At 37.3% G+C, this 26791-nt stretch overlaps 1 protein-coding gene across 4 annotated transcripts in view; it reads left to right on the forward strand.

The window, feature by feature from the left end:
- TNPO3 (transportin 3) overlaps positions 1-26791 on the forward strand; it is a 403460-nt gene that overhangs the window by 251350 nt on the left and 125319 nt on the right. For 3 of the 4 annotated variants that reach the window (XM_053716333.1, XM_053716334.1, XM_053716337.1), the window contains exons 12-14: positions 6131-6340; positions 18885-18976; positions 20053-20126. In XM_053716333.1, the coding sequence (XP_053572308.1) occupies positions 6131-6340; positions 18885-18976; positions 20053-20126 (376 nt within the window). The remainder of the gene's footprint in view (positions 1-6130; positions 6341-18884; positions 18977-20052; positions 20127-26791) is intronic. The other variant, XM_053716336.1, reaches the window with a different exon arrangement.

The raw sequence follows: 26791 nt of genomic DNA on the forward strand, positions 1-26791 counted from the left end.
AAAGGCCAGAAAGCTTCTGCCATTTCTTTGGCATCCTGGTTGAAATCTTTAATTCATCTTGCCTATGTTAAATCGGGTAAGACTCCGCCTCAGAGGATTACAGCTCATTCTACTAGGTCAGTTTCTACTTCCTGGGCGTTTAGGAATGAAGCTTCAGTTGATCAGATTTGCAAAGCAGCGACTTGGTCCTCTTTGCATACTTTTACTAAATTCTACCATTTTGATGTATTCTCTTCTTCTGAAGCAGTTTTTGGTAGAAAGGTACTTCAGGCAGTGGTTTCGGTTTGAATCTTCTGCTTATGTTTTTCATTAAACTTTATTTTGGGTGTGGATTATTTTCAGCAGGAATTGGCTGTCTTTATTTTATCCCTCCCTCTCTAGTGACTCTTGTGTGGAAAGATCCACATCTTGGGTATTCATTATCCCATACGTCACTAGCTCATGGACTCTTGTTAATTACATGAAAGAAAACATAATTTATGTAAGAACTTACCTGATAAATTCATTTCTTTCATATTAACAAGAGTCCATGAGGCCCACCCTTTTTTGTGGTGGTTATGATTTTTTTGTATAAAGCACAATTATTCCAATTCCTTATTTTATATGCTTCGCACTTTTTTTCTTATCACCCCACTTCTTGGCTATTCGTTAAACTGATTTGTGGGTGTGGTGAGGGGTGTATTTATAGGCATTTTAAGGTTTGGGAAACTTTGCCCCTCCTGGTAGGAATGTATATCCCATACGTCACTAGCTCATGGACTCTTGTTAATATGAAAGAAATGAATTTATCAGGTAAGTTCTTACATAAATTATGTTTTTGATGCCAGGAGGCACCATGGACTACAGCCTAACAACGGACGGGCTAATATACAATGCCACACCTGCAAGCAGTGGGGACATATGGCACGTGAGTGCACCCAAAATCGGAGCAGACAAGCTTGGAACCAGGTCAGACAGAACCTGGCCCCAAGGGCGGCTGCTCACCATTACCAAACGGAGCCAGCCGCTCATGAGGTGTTGAGCACCCAAGCCGAGGAACCCCTGGGAATTCTGCATGAGGTGATGTCGGTCCAGGGACTTCGGGATTCGGGAGCTACTTTAACCCTGATAGCTCCCCATTTGGTGCCGGATACAGCACCCACTGGCGGATCCGTGGCAGTACGAGGGGCAGGGGGAGCAGTATACCGATTGCCCACTGCTAGAGTGGATTACAGACCCCCAGTCACCCCAGCAGCTGCCAGTTACCAACCCCCGGCGCACCGCTATACCACACGGCCTCCGGGCACGAACTACCCTCAGAGAGCCCGGTTCAATTCGCGGGGCTACTCACAACCTATTCGGTGCTTTGGATGTAAGCAACTAGGGCACAAAAGACCAGAGTGTCCCCTAAATGCAGCGAATCAAGCACAGTCCTGGAGAAGACCCGCTGGCGGAATCCCACATAATCCTCAGCCTGTGGCCCGCTACGTAGAGGTGCCAGAATGCTGGGGCAGCCTACATGAAGCAGACCCCGTGCAAGCTGCCCACCGGAATAACCGGCAACGGGTTAAAGTGAATGGGAAGGAGGTCAGTTGTCTACGGGATACTGGTGCTACCATGACCTTGCTTCAAGAGAACTTGGTGCCTGAGAAACAGCACACTGGAGACACTGTGGCTGTGAGGGTAGCAGGGGGCACTGTGTTCCGCCTACCTGTTGCCAGGGTACATTTGGATTGGGGAGTGGGCGCTAGACTTGTGAATGTGGGGGTCAAGAAGGACTTACCTGCTGATGTTCTCCTTGGAAATGACTTGGCCCCCCCTTGTTTCTGCCTATGCTCCCATGGATCCCGCTAATGTTAACCCTGTGACTACCCAAGCCCAGTCCCTCCGGGAAGAGACGCTTCCATGTTTGGGGTGGGGGCAGTACTGAGCCAAGTTGGAGCAGATGGCGGAGAACACCCCGTAGCTTACTTGAGCCGAAAGTTGTTGCCCCGGACATCCCCAAGCCGATCCGTTGGGATCAGACTGTGTATGCCGGCTTGGTTCTGGGGGAGCATTGTGGCAAACCTAGCCACTTCTGGACTATAACGTAAGAAAGGTTGTCTGTGACAGACCCTTCGGTCAGGACTGAAAGTGTTAACTTTATTTTCTACCACAAGTGGCTGGCTCCAGCTACAATCTAATTAATGCTTAGCATTCTATTGTTTGATCACCCCCAGAGAGAAACGCCTAAGTGATAAGGAGAGTCAAGAGTGTCCTGTGGTTGAAGTGTTTAAGTAATATAATCCTATTGTATCATGTCAAGGGCGCTTCTCCCTTTTATCTAATGTACAACATTCTTTCAACCCCCATCTGGGGGGGGGGGGGGGTCAAAAACCTGTATAAATCTGTATGCTGCCTTCAAATAAAGTTATTCTGTTTAAAACCTGAAAACTGGCTGGGTTGTGAACTGCTGATTCCCTATGCAGGACATTGTTCCCTGGTGTTAACCCTTGGTATCCGGTTGGTACCGTTACAAGCACTATACTACGTACTGATCTTGTGACTGTAGGTAATGGCTGTGCTGTAGTATTGTATGAATCTGACCCAGAGCATTATACGTACTGATCTTGTGACTGTAGGTAACGGCTGTGCTGTAGTATTGTATGAACCTGACCCAGAGCATTATACGTACTGATCTAGTGACTGTAGGTAACGGCTGTGCTGTAGTATTGTATGAACCTGACCCAGAGCATTATACGTACTGATCTTGTGACTGTAGGTAATGGCTGTGCTGTAGTATTGTATGAACCTGACCCAGAGCATTATACGTACTGATCTTGTGACTGTAGGTAATGGCTGTGCTGTAGTATTGTATGAATCTGACCCAGAGCATTATACGTACTGATCTAGTGACTGTAGGTAACGGCTGTGCTGTAGTATTGTATGAACCTGAGCATTATACGTACTGATCTTGTGACTGTAGGTAACGGCTGTGCTGTAGTATTGTATGAATCTGACCCAGAGCATTATACGTACTGATCTTGTGACTGTAGGTAACGGCTGTGCTGCAGTATTGTATGAATCTGACCCAGAGCACTATACTACGTACTGATCTTGTGACTGTAGGTAACGGCTGTGCTGTAGAATTGTATGAATCTGACCCAGAGCATTATACGTACTGATCTTGTGACTGTAGGTAACGGCTGTGCTGTAGTATTGTATGAATCTGACCCAGAGCACTATACGTACTGATCTTGTGACTGTAGGTAACGGCTGTGCTGCAGTATTGTATGAATCTGACCCAGAGCACTATACTACGTACTGATCTTGTGACTGTAGGTGACGGCTGTGCTGTAGAATTGTATGAATCTGACCCAGAGCATTATACGTACTGATCTTGTGACTGTAGGTAATGGCTGTGCTGTAGTATTGTATGAATCTGACCCAGAGCATTATACGTACTGATCTTGTGACTGTAGGTAACGGCTGTGCTGCAAAATTGTATGAATCTGACCCAGAGCATTATATGTACTGATCTTGTGACTGTAGGTAACGGCTGTGCTGTAGTATTGTATGAATCTGACCCAGAGCACTATACTACTTACTGATCTTGTGACTGTAGGTGACGGCTGTGCTGCAGTATTGTATGAACCTGAGCATTATACGTACTGATCTTGTGTTTGTAGGTAACGGCTGTGCTGTAGTATTGTATGAATCTGACCCAGAGCACTATACTACTTACTGATCTTGTGACTGTAGGTGACGGCTGTGCTGTAGTATTGTATGAATCTGACCCAGAGCATTATACTACATACTGATCTTGTGACTGTAGGTAACGGCTGTGCTGTAGTATTGTATGAATCTGACCCAGAGCATTATACGTACTGATCTTGTGACTGTAGGTAACGGCTGTGCTGTAGTATTGTATGAATCTGACCCAGAGCATTATACGTACTGATCTTGTGACTGTAGGTAACTGCTGTGCTGTAGAATTGTATGAATCTGACCCAGAGCATTATACGTACTAATCTTGTGACTGTAGGTAACGGCTGTGCTGTAGTATTGTATGAATCTGACCCAGAGCATTATACGTACTGATCTTGTGACTGTAGGTAACAGCTGTGCTGTAGTATTGTATGAATCTGACCCAGAGCATTATACGTACTGATCTTGTGACTGTAGGTAATGGCTGTGCTGTAGTATTGTATGAATCTGACCCAGAGCATTATACTACATACTGATCTTGTGACTGTAGGTAACAGCTGTGCTGTAGTATTGTATGAATCTGACCCAGAGCATTATACGTACTGATCTTGTGACTGTAGGTAACGGCTGTGCTGTAGTATTGTATGAATCTGACCCAGAGCATTATACATACTGATCTTGTGACTGTAGGTAACTGCTGTGCTGCAGTATTGTATGAATCTGACCCAGAGCATTATACGTACTGATCTTGTGACTGTAGGTAACGGCTGTGCTGTAGTATTGTATGAATCTGACCCAGAGCATTATACGTACTGATCTTGTGACTGTAGGTAACAGCTGTGCTGTAGTATTGTATGAATCTGACCCAGAGCATTATACGTACTGATCTTGTGAGTGTAGGTAACGGCTGTGCTGTAGTATTGTATGAATCTGACCCAGAGCATTATACGTACTGATCTTGTGACTGTAGGTAATGGCTGTGCTGTAGTATTGTATGAATCTGACCCAGAGCATTATACGTACTGATCTTGTGTTTGTAGGTAACGGCTGTGCTGTAGTATTGTATGAATCTGACCCAGAGCATTATACGTACTGATCTTGTGACTGTAGGTAACGGCTGTGCTGTAGTATTGTATGAATCTGACCCAGAGCATTATACTACTTACTGATCTTGTGACTGTAGGTGACGGCTGTGCTGTAGTATTGTATGAATCTGACCCAGAGCATTATACGTACTGATCTTGTGACTGTAGGTAACGGCTGTGCTGCAGTATTGTATGAATCTGACCCAGAGCATTACACGTACTGATCTTGTGACTGTAGGTAACGGCTATGCTGTAGTATTGTATGAATCTGACCCAGAGCATTATACGTACTGATCTTGTGACTGTAGATAATGGCTGTGCTGTAGTATTGTATGAACCTGAGCATTATACGTACTAATCTTGTGACTGTAGGTAACGGCTGTGCTGTAGTATTGTATGAATCTGACCCAGAGCATTATACGTACTGATCTTGTGACTGTAGGTAACGGCTGTGCTGTAGTATTGTATGAATCTGTCCCATAGCATTATACGTACTGATCTTGTGACTGTAAGTAACGGCTGTGCTGTAGTATTGTATGAATCTGACCCAGAGCATTAAACTACGTACTGATCTTGTGACTGTAGGTAACGGCTGTGCTGTAGTATTGTATGAATCTGACCCAGAGCATTATACGTACTGATCTTGTGACTGTAGGTAACGGCTGTGCTGTAGTATTGTATTAGTCTGACCCAGAGCATTATACTACGTACTGATCTTGTGACTGTAGGTAACGGCTGTGCTGTAGTATTGTATGAATCTGTCCCATAGCATTATACGTACTGATCTTGTGACTGTAGTTAACGGCTGTGCTGTAGTATTGTATGAATCTGACCCAGAGCATTATACGTACTGATCTTGTGACTGTAGATAATGGCTGTGCTGTAGTATTGTATGAATCTGACCCAGAGCATTATACGTACTGATCTTGTGACTGTAGGTAACGGCTGTGCTGCAGTATTGTATGAATCTGACCCAGAGCATTATACGTACTGATCTTGTGACTGTAGGTAACGGCTGTGCTGTAGTATTGTATGAATCTGACCCAGAGCATTATACGTACTGATCTTGTGACTGTAGGTAACGGCTGTGCTGTAGTATTGTATTAGTCTGACCCAGAGCATTATACTACGTACTGATCTTGTGACTGTAGGTAACGGCTGTGCTGTAGTATTGTATGAATCTGACCCAGAGCATTATACGTACTGATCTTGTGACTGTAGGTAATGGCTGTGCTGTAGTATTGTATGAACCTGAGCATTATACGTACTGATCTTGTGACTGTAGGTAATGGCTGTGCTGTAGTATTGTATGAACCTGAGCATTATACACACTTATTCTGGTGGTTACATCTATGCTACAATCTTATTTTGCTTAACAGCTATGTGTCTGCCTCCAGATCCTGTACTGGCATATTTGATGAAGGGCCTGTGTCAGCCTTCTCTGGCTTCACCATCTGCCAAAGCTATCCAGAACATCTGCTCTGTGTGTCGGGATCACATGGCACATCACTTTCGTGGGCTGCTGGACATTGCCAGATCACTGGACTCCTTCACCCTCCCACCAGAGGCTGCTGTGGGACTCCTGAAAGGTACTTTAACATCTGTGCACTACATCAGACACTGTCCTTGCGGAGTGCAAATTAACAATTGTTTTGTCTCAATTGTATGAAAAGTTATATAGGTTCAAGGGTACAAAATATGATTACTGCAAACATGTGTATAGCAGTGTGGCACACGCATGCTTCAGTAAATGAGAATGGTGATACAATGCGTGCTTACACTCCTACATAAGTGTTTGATGAAATCTGAATCTCCTGGCCCTGATTATTTCAATTGATGAGAGTCTACAATTCATCACATGTGGGAATATTCCCCTCCTGACCACTAGGCGGAGTCAAGACAACCCAACAAACCAGAGCTTTAAATCCCTTCACTTCCCATGATCTTCAGTCATTTTTTTTTTTTGCCTCCTTGATAAGTAGTGGGGTGAAAGTAAAGTGCAAGGTTTACGCTTTGTTTGAATGGGTATCCTCTAACCAATCTGTGGTCTGAATCCTACTCTTAGTAACCTGTCATTCAGAGGGGTAGACGAGGAGTTTTCAGCCAGGCAGTGAAAGGTCTCAGTGAAGAAATGTTGCAGGCCTCCTAGATGAAATGTGGACTTGTCCACCAATCCCCTGGTTTACAGTGAGCACTACTTGCTGATCCTCAGCCGCCTTCTTTTAAATGTGGAGTTGTCAATCGGTCCCTTGGGTTGAAATGCTGTTATTAAACTTAGACCCTTGGCATTGTGGAAGCAAGTTGCTGCATCTGATGTAAGTATGGCGGATGAGTGTGCTGAGTGGTAAGTACCTGCACCTTCTTAGCTATTTGTATGAACATTTCCCCATGCTTCACAAAGTCTTATTTATTCACCATACATCTGTTACTTTAACCTCTTCTAGTTTGTGTTTGCACTGCTCAGCATTTTACCTCACGTGCTTAGTCTGTTGCTAATCCTAAACAGGGCTTTCCTGCCCATCAGAGTGTGCAAAGGTTTTCACCCTATTGCTCCCAGGAGAGTTAATCTGAACTTTCTCCAAATCTTAGTGATCGTAAACCTTAACTAATCAAATGCTATATATGTAATCTTTGCCATCTCTGAAACGGTTAAATTAATGGATATAGTAATGCTTCTATTGCAACCTAGATGTGGTGCATGCATTGAAATACTATTTACAGGCGACCAAGGATTTTCGCCAGTCTTTTTGGCTCTGTTTGTTGTTTTCTCTGGGAAACGTAAGGGTCAGAAAGCTATGGCTACTTCTCTTTCTTTGTGGCTGAAGAGTATCATTCGCTTGGCCTATGAAACTGCTGGACAGCAGCCTCCTGAGAGAGTCACGGCTCATTCTACAAGGGCTGTTTACTTTTCCTGGGCATTCAAAAATGAAGCTTCTTTGGAACAGATTTTGCAAGGCTGCAGCTTGGTCCTGTCTACACACTTTTTCTAAGTTCTATAGGTTTGATACTTTTGCCTCGGCTGAGGCTTCTTTTGGGAGAAAGGTTCTTCAAGCAGTGGTGCCTTCTGTTTAGGTTCCCTGTCTTGTCCCTCCCTTATCTGTGTCCTCTAGCTTGGGTATTGATTCCCAATAGTAATTAGAGATGATCTGTGAACTCACCGTGTCATTAGAAAGAAAATGAAATTTATGCTTACCTGATAAATATATTTATTTTTTGACACGGTGAGTCCACGGCCCGCTGTGTTTCTTAGACAGTTTTTCGTGTTGTAAACCGTAGGCACCTCTGCACTTTGTTACTTCCTTTCTCTCCTTTTACTTCGGTCGAATGACTGGGGTTGGAGGGAAGGGAGGTGATATTTAAAGGGACAGTTTACTCAAAAAAAATTTCCCCTTTAATTTGTTCCCAATGATCCACTTTACCTGCTGGAGTGTATTAATTTTTTTAAGTATTTCCATTGCCCTTATATTAGCTTTTAATATAGTTTATTTAGCCTGTGGTATCCACACCTATCCTTAAAGTTTTTGGCCTCGAGGCCAAGCTGTGTTAACACAGACAGTAGTAGAAATTACACTCCCAGTGGGTTATAGAAGATAAGGTAATAAAATGTTAATTTTCCATTGTTAACTCCAAGTATTGGTGATTGGTTTATGGACAGACCTAAAATACAGAAGCAGGTATATATACACAGTGTGATACAGTAATGAGATCTGATTATACTTACAGATATAAGATACAGACACATGTATATGTATACAATGTGATACAGTAATGAGATCTGATTATACCTACAGATATAAGATAAAGACACATGTATATGTACACAATGTGATACAGTAATGAGATCTGATTATACCTACAGATATAAGATAAAGACACATGTATATGTACACAATGTGATACAGTAATGAGATCTGATTATACCTACAGATATAAGATACAGACACATGTATATGTACACAGTGTGATAAAGTAATGAGATCTGATTATACCTACAGATATAAGATACAGACACATGTATATGTACACAGTGTGATACAGTAATGAGATCTGATTATACCTACATATATAAGATACAGACATGTATATGTACACAGTGTGATACAGTAATGAGATCTGATTATACCTACAGATATAAGATACAGACACATGTATATGTATACAATGTGATACAGTAATGAGATCTGATTATACCTACAGATATAAGATACAGACACATGTATATGTACACAATGTGATACAGTAATGAGATCTGATTATACCTACAGATATAAGATACAGACACATGTATATGTACACAATGTAATACAGTAATGAGATCTGATTATACCTACAGATATAAGATACAGACACATGTATATGTACACAATGTGATACAGTATTGAGATCTGATTATACCTACAGATATAAGATACAGACACATGTATATGTACACAGTGTGATAAAGTAATGAGATCTGATTATACCTACAGATATAAGATACAGACACATGTATATGTACACAATGTGATACAGTAATGAGATCTGATTATATCTACAGATATAAGATAGACACATGTATATGTACACAGTGTGATAAAGTAATGAGATCTGATTATACCTACAGATATAAGATACAGACATGTATATGTACACAATGTGATACAGTAATGAGATCTGATTATACCTACAGATATAAGATACAGAAGCAGGTATATGTACATAATGTGATACAGTAATGAGATCTGATTATACCTAGAGATATAAGATAAAGACACATGTATATGTACACAGTGTGATAAAGTAATGAGATCTGATTATACCTACAGATATAAGATACAGACACATGTATATGTACACAATGTGATAATGTAATGAGATCTGATTATACCTACAGATATAAGATAGACACATGTATATGTACACAATGTGATACAGTAATGAGATCTGATTATACCTACAGATATAAGATACAGACACATGTATATGTACACAATGTGATACAGTAATGAGATATGATTATACCTACAGATATAAGATAAAGAAGCATGTGTATGTACACAATGTGATACAGTAATGATATCTGATTATACCTACAGATATAAGATAAAGACACATGTATATGTGCATAATGAGATACAGTAATGAGATCTGATTATACCTACAGATATAAGATAAAGACACATGTATATGTACACAATGTGATACAGTAATGAGATCTGATTATACCTACAGATATAAGATAAAGACACATGTATATGTACACAATATGATACAGTAATGAGATCTGATTATACCTACAGATATAAGATAAAGACACATGTATATGTACACAATGTGATACAGTAATGAGATCTGATTATACCTACAGATATAAGATAAAGATACATGTATATGTACACAATATGATACAGTAATGAGATCTGATTATACCTACAGATATAAGATAGACACATGTATATGTACACAATGTGATACAGTAATGAGATCTGATTATACCTACAGATATAAGATACAGACACATGTATATGTACACAATGTGATACAGTAATGAGATCTGATTATACCTACAGATATAAGATAGACATATGTATGTGTACACAATGTGATACAGTAATGAGATCTGATTATACCTACAGATATAAGATAAAGACACATGTATATGTACACAATGTGATACAGTAATGAGATCTGATTATACCTACAGATATAAGATAATGTATATGTACACAATGTGATACAGTAATGAGATCTGATTATACCTACAGATATAAGATAGACATATGTATATGTACACAATGTGATACAGTAATGAGATCTGATTATACCTACAGATATAAGATACAGACACATGTATATGTACACAGTGTGATAAAGTAATGAGATCTGATTATACCTAGATATAACATAAAGACACATGTATGTGTAATGTGATACAGTAATGAGATCTGATTATACCTACAGATATGATAAAGACACATGTATGTACACAATGTGATAAAGTAATGAGATCTGATTATACCTACAGATATAAGATAAAGACACATGTATGTGTAATGTGATACAGTAATGAGATCTGATTATACCTACAGATATAAGATAAAGAAACATGTATATGTACACAATGTGATAAAGTAATGAGATCTGATTATACCTACAGATATAAGATAAAGACACATGTATATGTACACAATGTGATACAGTAATGAGATCTGATTATACCTACAGTTATAAGATAAAGACACATGTATATGTACACAGTGTGATACAGTAATGAGATCTGATTATACCTACAGATATAAGATACAGACACAAGTATATGTACACAATGTGATACAGTAATGAGATCTGATTATACCTTCAGATATAAGATAGACACATGTATATGTACACAATGTGATACAGTAATGAGATCTGATTATACCTACAGATATAAGATAGACATATGTATGTGTACACAATGTGATACAGTAATGAGATCTGATTATACCTACAGATATAAGATAAAGACACATGTATATGTACACAATGTGATACAGTAATGAGATCTGATTATACCTACAGATATAAGATAATGTATATGTACACAATGTGATACAGTAATGAGATCTGATTATACCTACAGATATAAGATACAGACACATGTATATGTACACAGTGTGATAAAGTAATGATCTGATTATACCTACAGATATAACATAAAGACACATGTATGTGTAATGTGATACAGTAATGAGATCTGATTATACCTACAGATATAAGATAAAGAAACATGTATATGTACACAATGTGATAAAGTAATGAGATCTGATTATACCTACAGATATAAGATAAAGACACATGTATATGTACACAATGTGATACAGTAATGAGATCTGATTATACCTACAGTTATAAGATAGACACATGTATATGTACACAGTGTGATACAGTAATGCGATCTGATTATACCTACAGATATAAGATACAGACACAAGTATATGTACACAATGTGATACAGTAATGAGATCTGATTATACCTACAGATATAAGATAAAGACACATGTATATGTACACAATGTGATAAAGTAATGAGATCTGATTATACCTACAGGTATAAGATAAAGACACATGTATATGTACACAATGTGATACAGTAATGAGATCTGATTATACCTACAGATATAAGATAAAGAAGCAGGTATATGTACACAATGTGATACAGTAATGAGATCTGATTATACCTACAGATATAAGATAGACACATGTATATGTACACAATGTGATAAAGTAATGAGATCTGATTATACCTACAGATATAAGATACAGACACATGTATATGTACACAATGTGATACAGTAATGAGATCTGATTATACCTACAGATATAAGATACAGACACATGTATATGTACACAATGTGATACAGTAATGAGATCTGATTATACCTACAGATATAAGATACAGACACATGTATATGTACACAATGTGATACAGTAATGAGATCTGATTATACCTACAGATATAAGATAGACATATGTATATGTACACAGTGTGATACAGTAATGAGATCTGATTATACCTACAGATATAAGATAAAGAAGCAGGTATATGTACACAATGTGATACAGTAATGAGATATGATTATACCTACAGATATAAGATAAAGAAGCAGGTATATGTACACAATGTGATACAGTAATGAGATCTGATTATACCTACAGATATAACATAAAGAAGCATGTGTATGTACACAATGTGATACAGTAATGATATCTGATTATACCTACAGATATAAGATAAAGAAACATGTATATGTACACAATGTGATAAAGTAATGAGATCTGATTATACCTACAGATATAAGATAAAGAAACATGTATATGTACACAATGTGATAAAGTAATGAGATCTGATTATACCTACAGATATAAGATAGACATATGTATATGTACACAATGTGATACAGTAATGAGATCTGATTATACCTAAAGATATAAGATACAGACACATGTATATGTACACAATGTGATACAGTAATGAGATCTGATTATACCTACAGATATAAGATAAAGAAGCAGGTATATGTACACAATGTGATACAGTAATGAGATCTGATTATACCTAAAGATATAAGATACAGACACATGTATATGTACACAATGTGATACAGTAATGAGATCTGATTATACCTACAGATATAAGATACAGACACATGTATATGTACACAATGTGATACAGTAATGAGATCTGATTATACCTACAGATATAAGATACAGACACATGTATATGTACACAATGTGATACAGTAATGAGATCTGATTATACCTACAGATATAAGATAAAGATACATGTATATGTACACAATGTGATACAGTAATGAGATCTGATTATACCTACATATATAAGATAAAGAAGCAGGTATATGTACACAATGTGATACAGTAATGAGATATGATTATACCTACAGATATAAGATAAAGAAGCAGGTATATGTACACAATGTGATACAGTAATGAGATCTGATTATACCTACAGATATAAGATACAGACACATGTATATGTACACAATGTGATACAGTAATGAGATCTGATTATACCTACAGATATAAGATAGACACATGTATATGTACACAATGTGATAAAGTAATGAGATCTGATTATACCTACAGATATAAGATACAGACACAAGTATATGTACACAGTGTGATACAGTAATGAGATCTGATTATACCTACAGATATAAGATACAGACACAAGTATATGTACACAGTGTGATACAGTAATGAGATCTGATTATACCTACAGATATAAGATACAGACACATGTATATGTACACAATATGATATAGTAATGAGATCTGATTATACCTACAGATATAAGATAAAGAAGCAGGTATATGTACACAATGTGATAAAGTAATGAGATCTGATTATACCTACAGATATAAGATACAGACACAAGTATATGTACACAATGTGATACAGTAATGAGATCTGATTATACCTATAGATATAAGATACAGACACATGTATATGTACACAATGTGATACAGTAATGAGATCTGATTATACCTATAGATATAAGATACAGACACATGTATATGTACACAATGTGATAAAGTAATGAGATCTGATTATACCTACAGATATAAGATACAGACACATGTATATGTACACAATGTGATAAGGTAATGAGATCTGATTATACCTACAGATATAAGATACAGACACATGTATATGTACACAATATGATATAGTAATGAGATCTGATTATACCTACAGATATAAGATAAAGAAGCAGGTATATGTACACAATGTGATAAAGTAATGAGATCTGATTATACCTACAGATATAAGATACAGACACAAGTATATGTACACAATGTGATACAGTAATGAGATCTGATTATACCTATAGATATAAGATACAGACACATGTATATGTACACAATGTGATACAGTAATGAGATCTGATTATACCTACAGATATAAGATAGACATATGTATATGTACACAATGTGATACAGTAATGAGATCTGATTATACCTAAAGATATAAGATACAGACACATGTATATGTACACAATGTGATACAGTAATGAGATCTGATTATACCTACAGATATAAGATAAAGAAGCAGGTATATGTACACAATGTGATACAGTAATGAGATCTGATTATACCTACAGATATAAGATACAGACACATGTATATGTACACAATGTGATACAGTAATGAGATCTGATTATACCTACAGATATAAGATAGACACATGTATATGTACACAATGTAATACAGTAATGAGATCTGATTATACCTACAGATATAAGATAAAGATACAGGTATATGTACACAATGTGATACAGTAATGAGATCTGATTATACCTACAGATATAAGATAAAGACACATGTATATGTACACAATGTGATACAGTAATGAGATCTGATTATACCTACAGATATAAGATAAAGATACATGTATATGTACACAATGTGATACAGTAATGAGATCTGATTATACCTACATATATAAGATAAAGAAGCAGGTATATGTACACAATGTGATACAGTAATGAGATCTGATTATACCTACATATATAAGATAAAGAAGCAGGTATATGTACACAATGTGATACAGTAATGAGATCTGATTATACCTACAGATATAAGATACAGACACATGTATATGTACACAATGTGATACAGTAATGAGATCTGATTATACCTACAGATATAAGATAAAGACACATGTATGTGTAATGTGATACAGTAATGAGATCTGATTATACCTACAGATATAAGATAGACACATGTATATGTACACAATGTGATACAGTAATGAGATCTGATTATACCTACAGATATAAGATAGACACATGTATATGTACACAATGTGATACAGTAATGAGATCTGATTATACCTACAGATATAAGATAAAGACACATGTATGTGTAATGTGATACAGTAATGAGATCTGATTATACCTACAGATATAAGATACAGACACATGTATATGTACACAATGTGATACAGTAATGAGATCTGATTATACCTACAGATATAAGATACAGACACATGTATATGTACACAATGTAATACAGTAATGAGATCTGATTATACCTACAGATATAAGATAAAGATACAGGTATATGTACACAATGTGATACAGTAATGAGATCTGATTATACCTACAGATATAAGATAAAGACACATGTATATGTACACAATGTGATACAGTAATGAGATCTGATTATACCTACAGATATAAGATAAAGATACATGTATATGTACACAATGTGATACAGTAATGAGATCTGATTATACCTACATATATAAGATAAAGAAGCAGGTATATGTACACAATGTGATACAGTAATGAGATCTGATTATACCTACATATATAAGATAAAGAAGCAGGTATATGTACACAATGTGATACAGTAATGAGATCTGATTATACCTACAGATATAAGATACAGACACATGTATATGTACACAATGTGATACAGTAATGAGATCTGATTATACCTACAGATATAAGATAAAGACACATGTATGTGTAATGTGATACAGTAATGAGATCTGATTATACCTACAGATATAAGATAGACACATGTATATGTACACAATGTGATACAGTAATGAGATCTGATTATACCTACAGATATAAGATAGACACATGTATATGTACACAATGTGATACAGTAATGAGATCTGATTATACCTACAGATATAAGATAAAGACACATGTATGTGTAATGTGATACAGTAATGAGATCTGATTATACCTACAGATATAAGATAGACACATGTATATGTACACAATGTGATACAGTAATGAGATCTGATTATACCTACAGATATAAGATAGACACATGTATATGTACACAATGTGATAAAGTAATGAGATCTGATTATACCTACAGATATAAGATACAGACACAAGTATATGTACACAGTGTGATACAGTAATGAGATCTGATTATACCTACAGATATAAGATACAGACACAAGTATATGTACACAGTGTGATACAGTAATGAGATCTGATTATACCTACAGATATAAGATACAGACACATGTATATGTACACAATATGATATAGTAATGAGATCTGATTATACCTACAGATATAAGATAAAGAAGCAGGTATATGTACACAATGTGATACAGTAATGAGATCTGATTATACCTATAGATATAAGATACAGACACATGTATATGTACACAATGTGATACAGTAATGAGATCTGATTATACCTACAGATATAAGATACAGACACATGTATATGTACACAATGTGATACAGTAATGAGATCTGATTATACCTACAGATATAAGATACAGACACATGTATATGTACACAATGTGATAAGGTAATGAGATCTGATTATACCTACAGATATAAGATAGACACAAGTATATGTACACAATGTGATACAGTAATGAGATCTGATTATACCTACAGATATAAGATACAGACACATGTATATGTACACAATGTGATAAAGTAATGAGATCTGATTATACCTACAGATATAAGATAAAGACACATGTATATGTACACAGTGTGATACAATAATGAGATCTGATTATACCTACAGATATAAGATAAAGACACATGTATATGTACACAATGTGATACAGTAATGAGATCTGATTATACCTATAGATATAAGATACAGACACATGTATATGTACACAATGTGATAAAGTAATGAGATCTGATTATACCTACAGATATAAGATACAGACACATGTATATGTACACAGTGTGATACAGTAATGAGATCTGATTATACCTACAGATATAAGATACAGACACAAGTATATGTACACAGTGTGATACAGTAATGAGATCTGATTATACCTACAGATATAAGATAGACATATGTATATGTACACAATGTGATACAGTAATGAGATCTGATTATACCTACAGATATAAGATACAGACATATGTATATGTACACAATGTGATACAGTAATGATATCTGATTATACCTACAGATATAAGATAGACACATGTATATGTACACAATGTGATACAGTAATGAGATCTGATTATACCTACAGATATAAGATACAGACACATGTATATGTACACAATGTGATACAGTAATGAGATCTGATTATACCTACAGATATAAGATACAGACACATGTATATGTACACAATGTGATACAGTAATGAGATCTGATTATACCTACAGATATAAGATACAGACACATGTATATGTACACAGTGTGATACAGTAATGAGATCTGATTATACCTACAGATATAAGATACAGACACAAGTATATGTACACAGTGTGATACAGTAATGAGATCTGATTATACCTACAGATATAAGATACAGACACATGTATATGTACACAATGTGATACAGTAATGAGATCTGATTATATCTACAAGCTCAACCCATTTTATTAGGTTGTGGCTTCAAAACACAAAATCCGCTAATTCATATACACAAATAAGCCTTAAAAAGCAAATCTCAAACATTTTATACACTGCATCTGGTAAAAAAAGTAATTGGAAAGACATTAAGGGAAAAACAATTTTATAGTATACTGTCCCTTTAACAGCTTTGCTGTGGTACTCTTTGCCGCCTCCTGCTGGGCAGGAGTAATATTCCCAATAGTAATTAGAGATGATACGTGGGCTCACCGTGTCAAGAAAGAAAGAAATTTATCAGGTAAGCATAAATTTTGTGTGTTTTTTAAAGTTTAATTAGCTGTTTATATATTGACACAATAAGTGTAAAGTTTTAGTGTCTATAAAACATATGGGAGCTGCCATGTTGTAACTTAGGTTACCTTATCTGCTGTGGCCAATTAGGGACAGTTAAAAATAGGTCACTAGAGTGTGCAGCCAATGGCTGTGTGGAATATAACAGTGTTCTGCACTTCCATTTTTAACAGGAACTGAAATACTTACTATTTCAGAATGGAATTACAGGAAAAGGAGACAAAATAAATTAAAGTATATTGCAGACTTCTTTTTATGTATGCATTTTATTATTTTATATTACGATCTCAAAGTGTTTAATGTCCCTTTAAAGTATGTTAAAGGGACACGGGGGGGGAAAAGGTTGTATAATTCCGACAAGTGTATATCCAGTTTACTTTATTCTCTTGGTATGTTTTACTGAAATAAGTTAGATATGTTGGTTTGTTGTTCCTTTAAGCTGTAAGCACGTATATGCATGAGTGATTTCAGATTTGAATAGAAGCACTATTGCAGTATGCTTTGTATTAGCACAAATGCTTACAGTAAAAAGCAAGCTGACCGTGGTATGTAATGACTCACAAAAGCCACTATCGGCTCTCTGAGCAGGCGCAGTATGTAATTGCTTGCCCCATGAATGTGCAGCATATCTACATATACCTCCGGACAATGAAGCATTTTTACTACCGTAAGTGAGTTGCTAAAATGCTTCTATTTAAACCGGGAATCACTTGTGCTCCCTCATGGGTCTCTCTAATGCTAGTGGTTAAACATCTAGTTAGCAAGGGACCTTAAAGAAAACATAACATGCTGTAAGCAAGAGAGAGGTTGTTCCTTGAATTTCCACTAGGTGACTGTCCTGTCTGCAGTTTACATCAGACTGAAATGCTAAATGTTTTGTGCAGTGATAAAGTCTAACAAACCCTTTTAAATCTTCCTTGCTAAGGCACTGCGCTGGTGCTGGCCCGCCTCCCCCTGGAGAAGATTTCCGAGTGCCTGAGTGAGCTGTGTTCTGTCCAGGTCAACGCTCTTAAGCAGGTGAGAGGTCACGTGTAAGCAGTAGTCTGAGCCGTGTGTGGGCGCAGTGGGCTGCAGTGCATGTACCTAAATGAAATCCCATAAACCTTCATTCTTTACATATGCAATGTGACATTTCTGCTTGGAGATGGCTTCTTCTTAAAGGGACATTGTACTGTAAGAAGATTCTCTCCTCTGTGTTTCCAATGATCCATTGTACCTGCTGGAGTGTATTATTTACAAATAGTTTTACTTTTACTTTGTCATTTTTAATAACCATCACCTATACTGAAAATATAATATAGTATTAGCTGTAGAAAAGCTATGCATTTAAGAGACTGCAACAGAAATTAATCTTCCAATGCGTATGAGAGCTCAGCCCATTTGAAAGGCTGTTCCTGCAGCAGCTTTGATTGCAATCGGCTCTTCACAGCTCCTTGTCTGAGTACATCTGCCATTAAGAGCAGTTGGACTTCCCCTATAATTTTCTATGCCTGCATGATAAACCCCACTAACAGATGCAGGGGTACTTTAGTGCCGTCTTAATTGCTCCTATGTAGACCGCCTGTTTCATGCACGTAAACAGCAAGGGTCATCCCAAATGCAGGGCACTTCCAGAAACCCAACACTCTATTTCACATTAATAACCAGATGGTATACTGTCCGCCCCGTGTGTGCTTTGCAGCTCAGTTACAGACTCCATCTCTTTCTCATTTATTTGCTTTTCATCTTTGTAGTTTCCTCAGAGGGTGCACAACCACTTTATGGTTATTTTATTTTCTTTGTCCGGTTTACACTGAATCCGCTTCTTACATTGCTGGTCCTTTGTATCAGTGCAGTGAATGTTCCAGATTTTTCTGACCGCAGGCGCCGATATCCTAGCCTGCTCTGCTGCCCACTCAATTCCTTATATTAATCTCTCCTGTGCTATTACATTTTATTATTGCATATGACACAAGTACTTTTATGTCCCTTAACCTAATTGTAATAAAATTCATATTTAACCCTAAGGAAGTAGCTGGCCGCCTCACTGTTTACTGAACGCTAGTCTAGTTACTCACAGATAGTGGGATTCATTTTCTTGCTTTTCCCTTTAGCTTCTCTCCCAAGACAACAATGGAAGATCCAGTGACCCAACGCTGTTCTTGGATCGATTAGCTGTAATCTTTAGGTAAGTGCAACAGACGAGTGTTTTCTTTCGGGCACATAGCAGAGCGCCTACTGTAATGTATATACATTGTCATGTGACCACTTTATAACCAATCAGGAGCAAATGGTTCTTTTGTGTCTTGCTATGAAATACAAATTAAATTAGGCTGCTGAAAGGAAAGGGGTCTTCTCAGTGCTGATTTTTTTTTGTATACAATTTTAAATGTTTATAAAGTTAGAAGTTGCAGCTTACAAGACCAAAATAGCTGTACAGAGGGTGCGCTGTGTTCCATCCATCGCTCAGTACACTTCACCAGGGTAGATTGGATTTAAATCTCTAGTCAGACTCAATTTAAAACATTTTTTATATAAAGACTCATTCTTGCTGGTTGTAAAAATATTTACAACCAGATGCTTTTATTTTTAAAACAATTTATCAGATTTTTTTATTTTTTATTTTCAACGGAAAATGAGTGATTAAGAAATTCACACCTAGCAATAATTTCATTATTTTCTCCAGTGTAATCCTTCATATTTGGATAACTTTTCTGCTGTACTTTGTTGGAAGGAGGAAAATAATCCATAACTTAATAATTAAAATTCTTTTATTTAACTAAAACAATGACTTTATAGGTTTTCAGTTGTTTGTTTGCCACTGCTACTTCACACTTGTGCAGATTTATTCAACTCCAAACAACCTTCTATTCATTGAACTTCCTGAATCTTAGCAATTAAAGGACTATTAAATACACTAGAATTGCATAATCACCAATGTAAAAGCACTACATTTGAATTTTAAATAAGTTGTTAGATTTTTTTTTTCCCTGGCAGATCTTTTAACTCAATGCTCATTCCCCTGTATCATGTGACAGCCATCAGCCAATAACAAAATGCATATACATGTATTTACTGTGCAAATGATCAGTAGGAGCTGGTGTATATAAAACAATTGTGCGCATTTTGATAAAGCAAATTTAGAAATATTTGTTTTATTTAATTGTTATGCTATATCTAAATCATGAAAGTTTAATATTAAATGTAGTTTCCCTTTAACTGGTAAGGGGTTTATTCTATGCACACAGACTTGCAGAGAACAAAGGTATTAAGGTATTTTTCTAAATAAATGGAAAGAGTCTACAGCTGCATTCATTACTTTTGGGAATTCAGAACCTAGCCACCAGGAAGCGGCAAAGATACCCCAGCCAAAGGCTTAAATACTCCTCCCACTCCCTTCATCCCCCAGACATTCTTTGCCTTTCGTTTCAGGAGGTTGGCAGAGAAGTGTCAGAAGCTTTCGATAGTCTCTTATGGAGTGTAGTACTCTTTGGCATGGGTCTGGAGTTTTTAAGTAGTGTCAGCCTCTCGGTGGGAGCATGGGTGAAAGTTAGAGTCCGGAGATGCAGGGAGAGTGTTTCTGCGTAACCATTCCGACTCATATTAACAGCTCCACAAGCAATCAGCGTTGACTATTTTCGCTGCCTGCTTTTTTCCTCTCACGTCCATGGCAGAAGCGACGCTACCATCTGTCAGACTTGAAGTGCCGTGTTCCTGTTACCCGGTGTGGATTCCGGTAAGATCGTTAAATTTTACAATCATCATGGATGTATTGTAATTACAACTGTTTATCAGAGATGGTCTACAACCTTTAGAGGATAACTTTAACATAGGGTCTCAGTGAGGCTCCTTTCTGTATCTTGGAATCAAGGGTTAATATGTCCTGAGGGCGGTTATTGAACAGGGGGGTTTATAATCATGTTTATGTGATTGTCTCCTACTGTGTAGTGTTGCTTCGGCTCATGGCTATTTTGGAACATAACGGCCTATGTCTAGTGACGCAGCCTTTACGAGCAGACGCGCTTTTGCATGGACTGCGCGGTTTACCTTGTGACCGGGCGTGGCCACATTTTGGCTCTCCATTTCCGCATTCCTGACCGCGTGGTGACGAAGAAATCCTGGTCCGCTGGTGTCTGGTTCCCTGGAGGTGGTGAGTGCCCCAGCCATTGGGTTTGTAAGGTGCCGTTTAGCTTTTTCTTATTGGTCCATTTTCTCCAACATTGGTGTGTCCGGTCCACGGCGTCATCCTTACTTGTGGGATATTCTCTTCCCCAACAGGAAATGGCAAAGAGTCCCAGCAAAGCTGGTCACATGATCCCTCCTAGGCTCCGCCCACCCCAGTCATTCTCTTTGCCGTTGCACAGGCAACATCTCCACGGAGATGGTTAAGAGTTTTTTGGTGTTTTAAATGTAGTTTTATTCTTCTATCAAGTGTTTGTTATTTTAAAATAGTGCTGGTATGTACTATTTACTCTGAAACAGAAAAGGATGAAGATTTCTGTTTGTAAGAGGAAGATGATTTTAGCAGACAGTAACTAAAATCGATTGCTGTTTCCACACAGGACTGTTGAGATGAAGTAACTTCAGTTGGGGGAAACAGTTAGCAGTCTTTTCTGCTTAAGGTATGACTAGCCATATTTCTAACAAGACCATGTAATGCTGGAAGGCTGTCATTTCCCCTCATGGGGACCGGTAAGCCATTTTCTTAGTTAAACATAAAAGAATAAAGGGCTTCAAAAAGGGCTTAAAAACTGGTAGACATTTTTCTGGGCTAAAACAATTGCTTTACTAGGCATATTATGCAGATTCTAACTAATTATTGGTATTATAATCTTGGGGAACGTTTAGAAAAACGGCAGGCACTGTGTTGGACACCTTTTTCAGATGGGGGCCTTTCTAGTTATAGACAGAGCCTCATTCTGGGACTGTATAGGGGTTAAATGTTAAAACGGCTCCGGTTCCGCAATACTTTTAATGCTTTAAGACACTGTGGTGAAATTTTGGTGAATTTTGAACAATTCCTTCATACTTTTTCACATACTTTTTCACATATTCAGTAATAAAGTGTTTTCAGTTTGAAATTTAAAGTGACAGTAACGGTTTTATTTTAAAACGTTTTTTGTGCTTTGTTGACAAGTTTAAGCCTGTTTAACATGTCTGTACCATCAGATAAGCTATGTTCGATATGTATGAAAGCCAATGTGTCTCCCCATTTAAATTTGTGATAATTGTGCCATAGTGTCCAAACAAAGTAAGGACAGTAATGCAACAGATAATGATATTGCCCAAGATGATTCCTCAAATGAGGGGAGTAAACATGATACTACATCATCCCCTACTGTGTCTACACCAGTTATGCCCGCACAGGAGGCCCCTAGTACATCTAGTGCGCCAATACTTATTACCATGCAACAATTAACGGCTGTAATGGATAACATAGCAAATCTTTTATCCAAAATGCCTACTTATCAGAGAAAGCGCGATTGCTCTGTTTTAAACACTGAAGAGCAAGAGGACGCTGATGATAACTGTTCTGACATACCCTCACACCAATCTCAAGGGGCCATGAGGGAGGTTTTGTCTGATGGAGAAATTTCAGATTCAGGAAAAATTTCTCATCAAGCTGAAACTGATGTTGTGACATTTAAATTTAAATTAGAACATCTCCGCGCACTGCTTAATGAGGTGTTATCTACTCGGGATGATTGTGACAATTTGGTCATTCCAGAGAAATTATGTAAGATGGACAAGTTCCTAGAGGTTCCGGTGCCCCCCGACGCTTTTCCTATACCCAAGCGGGTGGCGGACATAGTAAATAAAGAGTGGGAAAGGCCTGGCATACCTTTCTTTCATGTAATTAGCAAGAGTCCATGAGCTAGTGACGTATGGGATATACATTCCTACCAGGAGGCGCAAAGTTTCCCAAACCTTAAAATGCCTATAAATACACCCCTCACCACACCCACAATTCAGTTTTACAAACTTTGCCTCCGATGGAGGTGGTGAAGTAAGTTTGTGCTAGATTCTACGTTGATATGCGCTCCGCAGCAAGTTGGAGCCCGGTTTTCCTCTCAGCGTGCAGTGAATGTCAGAGGGATGTGAGGAGAGTATTGCCTATTTGAATGCAGTGATCTCCTTCTAAGGGGTCTATTTCATAGGTTCTCTGTTATCGGTCGTAGAGATTCATCTCTTACCTCCCTTTTCAGATCGACGATATACTCTTATATATACCATTACCTCTGCTGATTCTCGTTTCAGTACTGGTTTGGCTATCTGCTATATGTAGATGAGTGTCCTGGGGTAAGTAAGTCTTATTTTTTGTGACACTCCTAGCTATGGTTGGGCACTTTGTTTATAAAGTTCTAAATATATGTATTCAAACATTTATTTGCCTTGACTCAGAATGTTCAACTTTCCTTATTTTTCAGACAGTCAGTTTCATATTTGGGATAATGCATTTTAATTTAACATTTTTTACCTTAAAATTTGACTTTTTCCCTGTGGGCTGTTAGGCTCGCGGGGGCTGAAAATGCTTCATTTTATTGCGTCATTCTTGGCGCTGACTTTTTTGGCGCAAAAATTCTATTTCCGTTTCCGGCGTCATACGTGTCGCCGGAAGTTGCGTCATTCTTTGACGTTATTTTGCGCCAAAGATGTCGGCGTTCCGGATGTGGCGTCATTTTTGGCGCCAAAAAGCATTTAGGCGCCAAATAATGTGGGCGTCTTATTTGGCGCGAAAAAATATGGGCGTCACTTTTGTCTCCACATTATTTAAGTCTCATTTTTTATTGCTTCTGGTTGCTAGAAGCTTGTTCTTTGGCATTTTTTCCCATTCCTGAAACTGTCATTTAAGGAATTTGATCAATTTTGCTTTATATTTTGTTTTTTTCTTTTACATATTGCAAGATGTTCCACGTTGCAACTGAGTCAGAAGATACTTCAGGAAAATCACTGCACAATGCTGGAGCTACCAAGCTAAGTGTATCTGCTATAAACTTTTGGTATCTGTTTCTCCAGCTGTTATTTGTATTGCATGTCATGTCAAACTTATTAATGCAGATAAAATTTCCTTTAGTACTGTTACATTACCTGTTGCTGTTCCGTCAACATCTAATTTTCAGAGTGTTCCTGATAACATAAGAGATTTTATTTTTTAAATCCATTAAGAAGGCTATGTCTGTTATTTCTCCTTCTAGTATACATAAAAGTCTTTTAAAACTTCTTTTTTCAGATGAATTTTTAAATGAACATCATCATTCTGATACTGATAATGGTTCTTCTGGTTCTGAGGTTTCTGTCTCAGAGGTTGATGCTGATAAATCTTTGTATTTGTTCAAGATGGAATTTATTCGTTCTTTACTTAAAGAAGTGTTATTTGCATTAGAAATAGAGGATTCTGGTCCTCTTGATACTAAATGTAAACGTTTAAATAAGGTTTTCTTCTGTTATGTGTGATCAGTCCACGGGTCATCATTACTTCTGGGATATAACTCCTCCCCAACAGGAAATGCAAGAGGATTCACCCAGCAGAGCTGCATATAGCTCCTCCCCTCTACGTCAGTCCCAGTCATTCTCTTGCACCCAACGACTAGATAGGATGTGTGAGAGGACTATGGTGATTATACTTAGTTTTTATGACTTCAATCAAAAGTTTGTTATTTTAAAATAGCACCGGAGCGTGTTATTACTTCTCTGGCAGAGTTTGAGGAAGAATCTGTCAGAGTTTTTTACTATGATTTTAACCGGAGTAGTTAAGATCATATTGCTGTTCTCGGCCATCTGAGGGAGGTAAAGGCTTCAGATCAGGGGACAGCGGGCAGAGGAATCTGCATTGAGGTATGTAGCAGTTTTTATTTTCTGAATGGAATTGATGAGAAAATCCTGCCATACCGTTAAAATGACATGTATGTATACACTTCAGTATTCTGGGGATGGTATTTCACCGGAACTACTCTGTTAAAGGTCACTAATCCTTTTTAATAACTATTTATCATGTTAAACGTTTTTGCTGGAATGTAGAATCGTTTACATTGCTGAGGTACTGTGTGAATAAATATTTGGGCATTATTTTCCACTTGGCAGTTTTTTTTTTGCTTTATTTGTGACAGTTTCGTTTCTCTTCACTGCTGTGTGGGAGAGGGAGGGGCCGTTTTGGCGCTCTTTGCTACGCATCAAAAAATACCAGTCAGTTACTTTTATTTTTCCTGCATGATCCGGTTCATCTCTGATAGATCTCAGGGGTCTTCAAACTTCTTTGAAGGGAGGTAAATTCTCTCAGCAGAGCTGTGAGAATTCTTATAGTGACTGTGAATAAAAACGTTGCTTTGTATTTTTTATGTCAAATTTAATTATTGTTATTTTACTAATGGGAACAAACCTTTGCTAAAAGTTTTGTTGTTTTAAAGTTTGATGCTATAACTGTTTTTCAGTTCACTATTTCAACTGTCATTTAATCGTTAGTACCTCTTTGAGGCACAGTACGTTTTTTGCTAAAAAAGATTATAACCAAGTTATAAGTTTTTTGCTAGTGTGTTAAACATGTCTGACTCAGAGGAAGATATCTGTGTCATTTGTTCCAATGCCAAGGTGGAGCCCAATAGAAATTTATGTACTAACTGTATTGATGCTACTTTAAATAAAAGTCAATCTGTACAATGTGAACAAATTTCACCAAACAGCGAGGGGAGAGTTATGCCGACTAACTCGCCTCACGCGGCAGTACCTGCATCTCCCGCCCGGGAGGTGCGTGATATTTTGGCGCCTAGTACATCTGGGCGGCCATTACAGTTAACATTACAAGATATGGCTACTGTTATGACTGAAGTTTTGTCTAAATTACCAGAACTAAGAGGC

The sequence above is a fragment of the Bombina bombina genome, chromosome 6, assembly GCF_027579735.1.
Source record: "Bombina bombina isolate aBomBom1 chromosome 6, aBomBom1.pri, whole genome shotgun sequence".
Lineage (NCBI taxonomy): Eukaryota > Metazoa > Chordata > Amphibia > Anura > Bombinatoridae > Bombina > Bombina bombina.